Genomic DNA, 11,771 nt, shown 5'->3' with positions numbered 1-11,771 from the left:
TTACTTTATTATTCATTTTATTATTTTTATTGTAAACTGCTTTGCTTTGTTTAAGTTTAGTGGTATAGCAAACTCTAAATAAACTATAAAATACCATGCTTATCCAGGGCAATTTATTATAGACTTTCGGATCATTTCAGGAGCACATATTCGGCTTGCTGCAAGGGGTAATCACACAAGGGAGGCCACTCACCAGGCCTGGTGTAAGATCTGAAAATGCCATTCTTGTCCCCACCAATTGTTGGAGACCTCTGGATCACTTGGGGAGTACTGAGGTGGGGCCACGATTCAAAACGTACCAGGATCCTTGAGTTCGTGGGACACTGGAATTGATATCTCAGACCTACTGGTGACTCCAGTTGAGGAAGGATGTGTAGAACTTTGTAACCTTCTCTGTCTATGCTTGTCACAAGCCATCTCGTTCACATCCTTGGGGTCTTCTTCAACTCCTGCCTTTATCGGAGATACCAAGGGCCCACATAGTCATGGACTTTGTTACGGACTTCCCAGAGTTGGATGGCTATACCACCATTTGGGTAATTGTAGACTGGTTTTCCAAGATGGCTCATTTTTTATTTTTATTACATTTGTACCCTGCGCTTTCCCACTCACGGCAGGCTCAATGCGGCTTATATGGGGCAATGGAGGGTTAAGTGACTTTCATTGCCTTACCTGGGATGCATGTCTTTGCAGTTCTTTAAGGAAATCTTTTCACTGTACAGCTTACCAGAAACCATCGTCTCTGATCAGAGTCCAGTTCATGTCCAGATTCTGGCAAAATCTTTGTAAGACTTTACAGGTTAGACTAGATTTCTTGTCGGGCCCTAAGTGTATTCTACAACATGATACATGTAAATTCTAAGTTACATAGTTGAAAACGGGGCATGGCCATGGGCGTTTCTAAAATCTATGAGCATTGTTATAGAATATACCCGGTCCGTGCGTAATTTAGGCATCGGCATTTACACCAAGTAAAACGTGGCGTAAACAGCCGGAACTAAATTTAGTCATGTCGACAGGCACTCAGTGTATTCTATATACTGCATGAAAATTTTGTCTTATTCTATAAAGTACACCTAAATCGAGTTGTACTTTATAGAATACACTTAGGCTTTTTTTAGGTGTGATTTATAGAATCTAGCCTCTGTTCTTTTCAGTTATAGCTCCCACTTTTTGGACTATTCCAGACTATTTTTGTCAGGAACCTTTGTTGATATCATGTAAGCATGGGCTGAAGACATTTTTGTTTACCACAGCCTTTGATCGTTAGACAATGGATTGTGTCAAGGTCAGGATTGTGGACGGCTCTGCAGCAGTGCGAACAGAGACAATCTGTTTTCTTTTTTTCTTATTTCTATTTCCCAATTGTAACTTTTATTCTATTGTGTTGCTATTGCTATATGTTTTTTATTTATTTGTAAACTGCTTAGATGTCTGCTAGACAGTAAATAAATTAAATTTTAATAAAGATGTAAATATTAATTAAAGAAATAGGACTGTTAGAGATCAGAGTTGAATCTTTATTAGCAGATCGAAAGCACCAAAACTAAATTTAAAATTTATTATTTTAAAAAATGGCAGCTAAAATGTATTAAAATATCACAACTTGCTTGCATGGTCTCATCACATACACAGAACGAAACTAGAGTTTATAGAAGTACGTCATCATTACACTGGACTCATACTTTTCAATAATCAGACACACAGGTCAGAGACACATTCTATCAATCAAATTCAAAAGCAAGAACACCCTCTGATTAAAAAAAAAAGAGGCTAGAAATGACACTCTATGTTTTGGAAGAAAAGTCATTTTATAAAAATGCATTTTGTTAGTACTTGAAAAACAAAATGACAGTATTTAGCATTGTAAGTTCACTACTTAGCCCTCTCCCAGGGCAGAGTGAATGCTTGTCAACATTACAAGGCTAGCTGTATGTACCCCTATAAAGACTTATAATGATAGCACTCTTGATAACAATGAAACAAAATTGTAAAACCATGGATAAAATAACATTATTGAGAAACGCTTAGACTAACACGGTAGATTCAAATGAATAACAGTTCTTTTGCAAACAAAAAAGTCTTTATTTTGAAGGACCAAAAGCATCTCCATAGAACCACAGGATGCATCTCTCGGAGTCATGTGTTCCTCTTCCCATAGTAATGCACTTGGTTTAGACTCTGCCACTCTTAACCTTTGAAGCCTGATGCACATACACAATATAGCTCTTAAAGGAAACTGGAGAGTCATGTGGATTTGTGGAGAACATTTCTCAGTTGCATCATGGTGTCTAAATTGAAAAGCAAACAATTGAATGTAACAATGTACACATTATTAATGTGATATCAGGCTCAGCTTGTAAGATTTTCTAACTGGGGACCATTGGTCTATCCTCCTGTGCTTCCATCTTCCTTACAATTTGTAAAGGTACGGTAAAACTTAAATTTACTTGTTAATTTTTTAGTCCTGCCAGTCCAGTGCAGGCAAATGGATTACGTCCCACTACCAACAGGTGGAGACAGAGAATGAAAGCTCAAAGCTGACTTCACTTTTATTACAGGGAACAGGTGCAGCTTTCAGCTCTTCAGCAAATCTATGTTAATGCTAAAACTTCAGGTTAAAAAACAACTAAAAGCAAATAAAGGGAATATTGTAACAGTGGTTAGCATATCTGGGTTTTAAAAAGTTTGGAGAAATTCCTGGAGGAAAAGTCCTTAGCCTGCTATTGAGATAGACATGGGGAAGTCACTGCTTATCCTGGGATTGATAGTATGGAATGTTGGTATTATTTGGGTTTCTATAAACAAAAAGAAAAAGGGGGGAACTGCAAAAAATATATAATAAACATAATGTAATAAACATACTGTTGCTCCTCAAAAATAATCACGTCAATTATTTGGGTTTCTGCCAGGTATTTGTGACCTGGATTGGCCACTGTTGAAAGCAGGATACTGGGCTAGATGGACCATTGGTCTGGCCTAGTACATAAGAACAGCCATACTGTGGCTATTCTTATGTTCTTATGAGAGATGAAAAGGACCAAAGCGGGGGAGGGGAAAGAGAAAGAGAAAGCATTGCATAGCAGTCCAGGAACTAGTCAGGTCAATACCATCAGGCTGCAATTCTCTAGGAAACAACAGTATGGGTGCTGGAAGGCTGGCAGAGGCCAGGCACTGTCTGGCAAGGCCATATAGACCTAAAAGAATGGTTGTTTAGATTTATATCTTTCTAGCTTGAGGTGTGAACTTTAGAAAACTTATGGCAAAGAAGCGAAGTCTCACAAACAGTTGAGCTTTCACAACTGGGAAATATTATTGTAATAAGGACAAGGATAGCTGGAAAGACTGGATTGGTTTTTCTTCATGGTCAACTACTAGGTTAATATGTAATTTCCTTTATAATATTTCTATAATGCAGTCAATTCGCAGTAGACATAAACCAACCTTTGGTAAATTCATCTCATATTTTAGAGCCTTACCAAGAACTATGGTTCTCAAAAGCAAGCAAGGTGTGCTCTTTACTTGAATTCTGCTTCTTGGTACAGTTGTTTAGCTTTTGTCCCATCATTCTTCTGATTAAAGCATCATCCACATTTGGAAATAACTGTTTTGTGACCCCTGTGAAATAAAAGAAAGAACAGCTAGGTTGATGCTTCTGAGTTTACATCCTATTATTATTTTTCAACTTTTGAGGCCACATAGGTCATTTCACATCTAAACATGGGACCTATATAGTCATCAAGTTACAATATTTTATAATTATTTTTACATTGGCCTAATAAAACATCTCATAGCCCACAAAGAATCCAGTTTTCTCAAAGAATAGTATGTTTTTCTTCCAAACAAGATCTCACTTTGCTTTGCAATTTAATGTTCCAGAAATACACATGCACCACTTCTTGGCATGGTAATAATTTTGGCACTCAGATTAAATACAAGTCCAATAAAGGTGAGGAGGGAAAGCATGTATATAGTTTGGTGGGTGAAGGGGGCATTGGCCTTTCCAAAAGCTGTAGTGCATATGTGTCGGAACTAGGCACCTGTCTCACACTACTGCTTGTGCTGCAGTGCAGCTTCTTGCCTTTTTCTCCCCCCCTACTGTGGTCCAACACCTGCTCCTTTTCTCTCCTACTCCGTATATGGTCCAGCATCTCCCTCCTCCCCATGGTCTACCACCTCTCTACAAACCAATCTTGTAACTGCTGCAGCAACAATAATGCTGATGGTAACACAGCCCAAGTGCTCTGCCATAGGTCAAAGTAGTGCCGGTCACGGTGGGGGGGTTAGGGAGGGAGGGTATGGGTAGAAGGAGGGACGGGAGGGGGAGGGATGTGGAGAATAATAAAAGTTTTATAAAGATTGAATTAAGTTGTGTCGAATTGGACCGTAATGTGAGATTCACTGTGTTTTGTGTTTTTTTGTGCAAATTATAGTACCAGTGACTTGTGTTGTGCTAAATTGGACTGTAATGTGCGGTTCACTGTGTCTTATGTTTTCCGACAATTGTATTACCTGTCAATAAAGACTTCATGCAAATTAAAAAAAAAAACGTTCTAGGTAATTCTTTCAAGCTTTTTAGGGAAAAAGTATTAGCTGTTGACAATATAACATTTAAATTAGAGAAATGATTAAAAATCTTAGGGGTTGTCTTTGATGAACATCTGACTTTTTGAACCTCATATAAATCAAGTGAAAAAGACAGGCTTTCACACTATGAAAAAACTGAGGATAAGATCAAGCCTGAACTTTAATGCCTTTAGATCCATAATGCAATCTCTGCTTTTGTTGAAGATGGACTATTGCAATGCTATATTTGTGGGTTTATCTGAAGAGCTGCTCAAAAGATTACAGACATTTCAGAACACTGCAGCCAGACTTATTTGTAGATTGTCTAAATTTGAGTCAGATTGTGCATTGTTGAGACTTCACTGGCTCCTGTTAGGGCCCAAACTGTATTTAAAGTGTACACTAAGACTTTTCTTATCTTGCATGGATCAGCCCCAGAAAACTTGTCAGTCTTGCTGAAAGAAATGGAGCTTTATCTGATAAACTTCCACTATTATTGCAATATCCTAGTCCTAAATGTGTAATTTATAGAACTGCTTTTAATGATTTGTTCTCATTTCAGTCTGCTAAATGGTGGAATGCTCTTACTTTGAATACTAGAATACTAACTTGGGGCCCTGTTTACAAAGGAGTGCTAGCGTTCATAGCGCATGCTAAAAATTAGTCATCGCTAACAGTGTAGGCGCTCATAGGAATATTGTGGGCATCTACACAGTTAACGCACACTAAAGAATGCAATCGTGCCTTTGTAAACAGGGCCCTCAGTATAGTCTCTTTAGAGAAGCTCTAAAAATGTATATTTTTCAATTGTTGAACAAGTAATGCTGTATATTTTTGATGATTTTTTTTGTATTTGTAGTTCTCTGGGAATGCCCACCTTATTTCTTATTGTAAACTACATGGAGCTCTTATGGGACTTCGTGAGGTATAAGTGTCTAATAGTGCCCAAATCTAGGTAATACTTTTGAATATTGCCTTCATATCTCTCTCTCTCTCTCTCTCTCACACTCACTCACTCACTCACACACACACACACATGTATACACATACATATCTGTTGAAGATGGACTTGCAATAGCATTATACCATTCAAATATTTGAAAGGTATTAATCCGCAAACGAACCTTTTCCGGAGACGGGAAGGCGGTAGAACTAGAAGACACGAATTGAGGTTGAAGGGGGGCAGACTCAGGACTAATGTCAGGAAGTATTTTTTCACAGAGAGGGTGGTGGATATGTGGAATGCCTTCCTGCGGGAGGTGGTGGAGATGAAAACGGTAATGGAATTCAAACATGCGTGGGATAAACACTAAGGAATCCTGTTTAGAAGGAATGGTTCCGTGGAATCTTAGTGGAGATTAGGTGGCGACGCCGGTAATTGGAAACAAAACGGGAGCTGGGCAGACTTCTATGGTCTACGCCCTGATCGTGACTGAACAGATAGGGATGGGCTGGAGTGTACATTTTAAGGGGATTCGATGTTAGCTTCAGAACTTAGTATAACAACAGTAGTGGGCAGACTTCTACGGTCTGTGCCCTGAGAAAGGCAAGGACAAATCAAACTCGGGTATACATATAAAGTATCACATACCACGTAAAATGAGTTTATCTTGTTGGGCAGACTGGATGGACCATACAGGTCTTTATCTGCCATCGTTTACTGTGTTACCATGTTACTATCTATCTATAGTGACAGATAAAGGAAGGACCGCCCCCCTTTCGCAGGTTAGCTCGCCCTAAGAAACGAACTTCAAGGTTAGCATATACCAAGCCAGAAGCACAGAAAGCAGTTTCAAGGCAAAACCTTTTCTTGTTTTCCTAGGTGGGGGGAGGGAGGAAGCTCAACCCCATCTGACAGAGGGAAATCACTAATGTATGTGTAATCCCCCATTATAATGGGGATTACAGAGGGGTAGATGCATCAACAAAACGTAAAAGAACCGAAAATGTAAAAGTCACGTAGTAAACTTACCGATTTAGAAAAAATGATGGATGCTCTAAAAAAAACAACTCGCAAATGTTCGGCACGGTATTCAAAAGTTGGATGCATGAAAGTATCACTAATCTGGTGAAATCCACACTAGCGGTGTAGGAAACGCATGCACACAATATTCATTCGGTAAACACATGGTATCACCGTGGCTATTGTACGCATATCAATACTCTCCTCACACTGCAGTTTTCTCGCGATTATATTTTTTGGTTTTTTTTCTTTAATTTTATTTTTTCTTCTCCACAATTTCCTCCGTCATTAAAGAATTCAGTTTGGAAGCTCTTCTCTTCCCTGTCATGTCGGCAAAAAAACAGGGCTTCAAACGCTGCAAAGTAAAATGTCTAACTCAGATCCTCACGATCAGTGTGTTCGCTGTCTGGGGAAAGCACACTTAAGGCTAGATGCACTAAACTTAACGAGCCATTAACGAGCAAGTAGTAAACCGTGGCATGCACTAAATGTTTCTCCAAGCCATTTTCCGATCACGGTAGCAGCTAACAAAAACGGAATGCAAATGAGCAAATTAGTACTACAATACAGTGGCGTTCCTAGGGGGGCTGACACCTGGGGCGGATCGTCGATGCGCCCCGCCCCCTGGGTGCAGCGCTCCCCCTCCCGGATGCAGCACGGACCCCCCCCCCCGGCAAAAGGACACCCCCCGCGAAGGAACCCCCCCCGGGTGCACGCCGCTGGGGGGGGGGGGGTGCCGCACGCACCTGTCCTCCGTTGTTCCGTGCTTCTTCTCTGCCCCGGAACAGGAAGTAACCTGTTCCGGGGCAGAGAAGAAGCATGGAACAACGGAGGACAGGCGCGCGCGGCACCCCCCCAGCGGCGTGCATCTGGGGCGGACCGCACCCACCGCCCCCCCCCTAGGAACGCCACTGCTACAATGTGCATAAATCGTATTGTAATGAGATGCACTACCAGTTATTTTTTCTTCTATTGTTATTTTCAATAGACATATGTATGTTTCTTAATCTGTCACCTGTGTAGCTGGGGAGTCTTCTTTTGTGTGGCTGCAAGATACTCTGTCCAGGGAGAAATAATAGTTGCCTACCTGTAACGGTAGTTCTCCTTGGACAGATGATCTTGCAGCCACACAATCCCTCCCAACCCTCCCTTAAGTTGCCGCTAGCTATTATATCAGACTGAAAAGGGGCGGTTCTTGCGTGATGGTATATAGTGTGGAGTAGAGCGGGAATCTGCACGCACATGTATTGTGATAGCTTTTTAAGCTCAATGCTTTGGTATTGGTCCGGGACAGTGATGTCACGGGAGAGTCACTTCATTTGTGTGTCTGCAAGATCATCTGTCCTAGGAGAACTACCGTTACAGGTAGGCAACTTTTATGTCTTCACCCCTAAGCAAGTGACTGCTTCCAGGAAGTTCCTGGAAAGGTCCCCAAGTTCATCACAAACCAGGAAAGGAGTGCAGAGAAAGGCATGAAGTGGCTGCCTACTACACAGCAGGCTCCTGAAATGGAGGGGGAGTTTTTCTGAGGAAATGGGCTTGACCTAAATAAGATATTTAATTTGACACATACTAGGCAGATGGGGGCTGCTATTTTCACTTAGACCTTGCTGGGGAGGTTGTTTGTTTGACTAGTAGCAGCTTCTTGCTCTGCTGCAGGGAATTAACAGTGCTATGGAGTCTGAACAGGGACATGATGATCTGTTGGTGGAAACTAGCCAGAATTTGAAGACTTTGCAGATAGATTGTTTACAGAAACAGAGACAAGGAGAAAAGGGAAGTCTCTGGCTTGTGAGCAGGGTAGTCCCAGAAATGATTGGCTGAGAACTTTAAAAGCCAGCTGGTTTTCTTTAGCTGAACTTTGGCTGGTAGAGTTCTGTAGAGCAGGCCTGTTTTGACACACTTATTTTGGGGAAAGCAGGAAAAAGCCTAAGACTGTGAATTTTGGGGAGGTATTCTAAAAGATTTAGTTAAAGGAATGGAATTTTAGGCTTCCAAGACTGATATGTACTGAAGACATATTGGTTTATTTGTTTTGTTCACACAATGCTGAGAAGGAAGGGTCAGTGACTCAGATGTTTGGTAAAGCTAAAAATGGGAAGGGTTGAGGCGGAGCTAGGGTGATATGGGACGGGGCTATGATGGGGTGGGATGGGGCATTGTGGAGCAATTTAAAATCCTTCAGGTGGTGAAGGTGAAACCTATATCAGCAGTAAATTGACAGCATGTCATTTTTGAACCCAGCAGGAAGGACCCTTCCTCTTGTGTCACTCTGGTGCACCTATATCAGCTGCCTCCCCTCCCCCACTACGTCTGTTACTGATAGTAGTTTTTTTTTTTTGTTACATTTGTACCCCACGCTTTCCCACTCATGGCAGGCTCAATGCAGCTTACATGGAGCAATGGAGGGTTAAGTAACTTTGCCCAGAGTCACAAGGAGCTGCCTGTGCCTGAAGTGGGAATCGAACTCAGTTCCTCAGTTCCCCAGGACCAAAGTCCACCACCCTAACCACTAGGCCACTCATCCACTGCATCAAAATAATACATCACATTACACAGAATAGTATTTGCAGTATTATGTGCAGGTACAGTAACACTTAATTCCCAGTCAGCCCTAGCAGTATTTTTCCATTGGCCATGTGAACAGTGGTGTTCAGCACTACTGTAACAGAAATCCTGTGGTTACTGGCAACTATAAAATGAGGTTTGCCTATCAATGTTTTTGGCAGGTTGCCAACTGAGTAGGCTTCAGATCTGCTGGCTTTTGGCTTATTAAGTTATCAAACATATTTAGAATATACATTATCTGTATCAGATGTACCTAATATTAGTGAGAACTGGGAAAGCCAGGATTCATATCCTACTGCCACCAGGACAAGTCACTGGATCACAAAACTCTATTTACTTGTCTACAGACACTTCAGAATACAGCTATCCGCCTACTGTGTGCCTCTTACAAACGTTTGATCATGTCTGTTCTACAGGATCATCACTGGCTGCCAATTCAATACCGCATCCAGTTTAAATCTTTGTTTTTAGGTTTCATGGCTTTTTGACAAGGTACACCTTTCTATCTGTCCTCACTAACCATTCCATATTCTTCAACACAGCTATTACATTCTATAAATGACCATCGCATGGTTTTACCAGGGCCTTGTTTTGCCCATATGGAGACGACTCATTGCAATACATTCTGTTTTGCTGTCCCCCATCTCTGGAACTCCATGCCTCTATCTCTATGCAGTGAACTTAACCCTCCATTGCCCCAGGTACAAATAAGTACCTGTATATCATATGTAAGCCGCATTGAGCCTGCCATGAGTGGGAAAGCGCGGGGTACAAATGTAACAAAAAAATATATATAAAAAAATGTAAAGCTATGTTGAAGGCTTGGTTATTCAAGCAAGCTTGCACTGGTTGATTAAGAGGGCTTGTTGGGGGTATCAGTACCTGGGAGAGGGAAGACTTATGTCGGTCTCTAGTGGAGTGCATTCTGTTTGTGTGTTTGAAAAGCACTGTAGTTCTTTTTACCTTGCCTTGCTTTTATTTTTATTGTATTGTTAACCGCCTTGCTCTGTTTGTCAGTTACAGGTGGTATATCAAGTTATAAATAAATGAAAATTAAATAAATGAAATGAAATTGTCTCAGATACAAAACTTAGACTATAAGACCTCTGGAGACAGGAACACACCTCCTGTACCTGAATTGTAATGACCTATTACTGAGAAAGACAAACTAAATCCAAATCCTATTACCAGGCATATCGTGAATCAATGCAAAACCCTACAAAAGACACTCGAGACCGGGAATTCTACCACACCATACAGCACTAATAAATAACCAGTATATCTGAATGTAACTCACCTTGAGCTACTACTGAAAAAGGTGTGAGCAAAATATAAATAAATAATAAAATAATTTATAGGCGTCACACAAGGATCTGCCTACCATAGGAAAAGACAGAACTGTAAACATTGCAGTGGACAGTAGAATATCAATACACCTATTGGGAAAACTGAATAAGGCAGATTAATACAGATCATTCAATGCCTTTTTCACACATGCAGAATACACATAGACCCTTACCAAGTAACTAAAAATAGAAATAAGTGACAAAAATGAAGCTGAACCCCCAGGAAGTCAGACTCTGCATACAGTGCAGTATCAGAGAAATAGAAACAATGATGCATGTCCTCCTGCACAGTGCAAAATATAAAGACAGCATATGTAACTTTCAAAAACTGGCACATTCATTCACTACATTACAAATTAACAAACAAAAAAATTTAAAACGGAAAATAAGGTGACACTTCTTCAGGTCGAATTTTGACCTCTGAAAGCTAGACAAAAATGTATCACCTTATTTTCTGATTTTGTTTTATTTTAATGTATTAACCTTTAAACTGGACTAAGCACTACAACACTACTTTGCCCTAAATTAAAAATAAAATTCTTTTCACTACCTTTGTTTTCTGGCCATTTAATTTTTCTAATTATGTTGGTCCCAATCTCTGTTTACTGTTTCCTGTCTTCTCTTACATGTCTTTTCAGGGTCTCTGGGGTACGTTCACTAAAGCGCGCTATAGATGCATTAGTGTTTTTAACACTCGTTAATGGTTGATACGCGTTAAACGCTAATGTGCCCATAGGAATGTATTGGTGCATTAGCGTTTAACATGCCATAGCTTTAAAGGTACATTAAAAATGCTAATGCGCCTTAATAAACATATCCCTATGTTTGTTATTCTTTTCTCTCCTCCTGTCTTCTTCAGCTTCCTTCTCTTTTAATGCCTCTCTGTCTATTCTGATTTCATTCATTCAACTATCTCCCTTTTTTCACTACATCTACCTACAGATTTCCATATCTTGCTCTCACCCTCCCTTACAGCATCCTCCTCTCTCTCTTTCTCTCTCTTTCTCTCCCTCAGCCCTGTAGCATCCCACCCTCTGTCCCTTTCCCTCTCTCTGTCCCTGCCCTGCAGCATCCCTCTTCTGTCTCTCCCTCTCTCTCCCCTTCGCTACAACATCTCCTGTCTTCTGCCACATCAAGTATTACCCTGTCTCTGTCTCTCTTTTCTCCCCTATCCAGCATTACCCCACCTCTCTCTCCCTCCCTTCCTCCCCATCCAGCATTACCCCACCTATCTCTTCTCTCTATTCAACATTACCCTGCCTTTCTCTCTGTCCCTTGTCCCCATCCAGCATCACCTCACCTATTTTTCTCTCTTCTCCATCATTACC

General features: G+C 40.8%; 1 protein-coding gene across 8 annotated transcripts in view; it reads right to left on the bottom strand.

Annotated features, from left to right (window-relative positions):
• Positions 1-1,546: 1,546 nt before the first annotated feature.
• Positions 1,547-11,771, bottom strand: part of BEND6 (BEN domain containing 6) — a 68,909-nt gene continuing 58,684 nt past the window's right edge. For 7 of the 8 annotated variants that reach the window (XM_030195616.1, XM_030195615.1, XM_030195614.1 and 4 more), the window contains 2 exons: positions 3,480-3,618; positions 1,547-2,291 (listed from right to left, as the gene is read on the bottom strand). In XM_030195616.1, coding sequence (XP_030051476.1) covers position 2,291; positions 3,480-3,618 — 140 coding nt within the window. In that variant the 3' untranslated portion in view covers positions 1,547-2,290. The remainder of the gene's footprint in view (positions 2,292-3,479; positions 3,619-11,771) is intronic. The other variant, XM_030195620.1, reaches the window with a different exon arrangement.

The sequence above is a fragment of the Microcaecilia unicolor genome, chromosome 3 (assembly GCF_901765095.1).
Source record: "Microcaecilia unicolor chromosome 3, aMicUni1.1, whole genome shotgun sequence".
Classification (NCBI taxonomy): Eukaryota; Metazoa; Chordata; class Amphibia; order Gymnophiona; family Siphonopidae; genus Microcaecilia; species Microcaecilia unicolor.
Note: the sequence above shows the minus strand (reverse complement) of the source record. Positions and strands in the feature narration are given on the sequence as shown.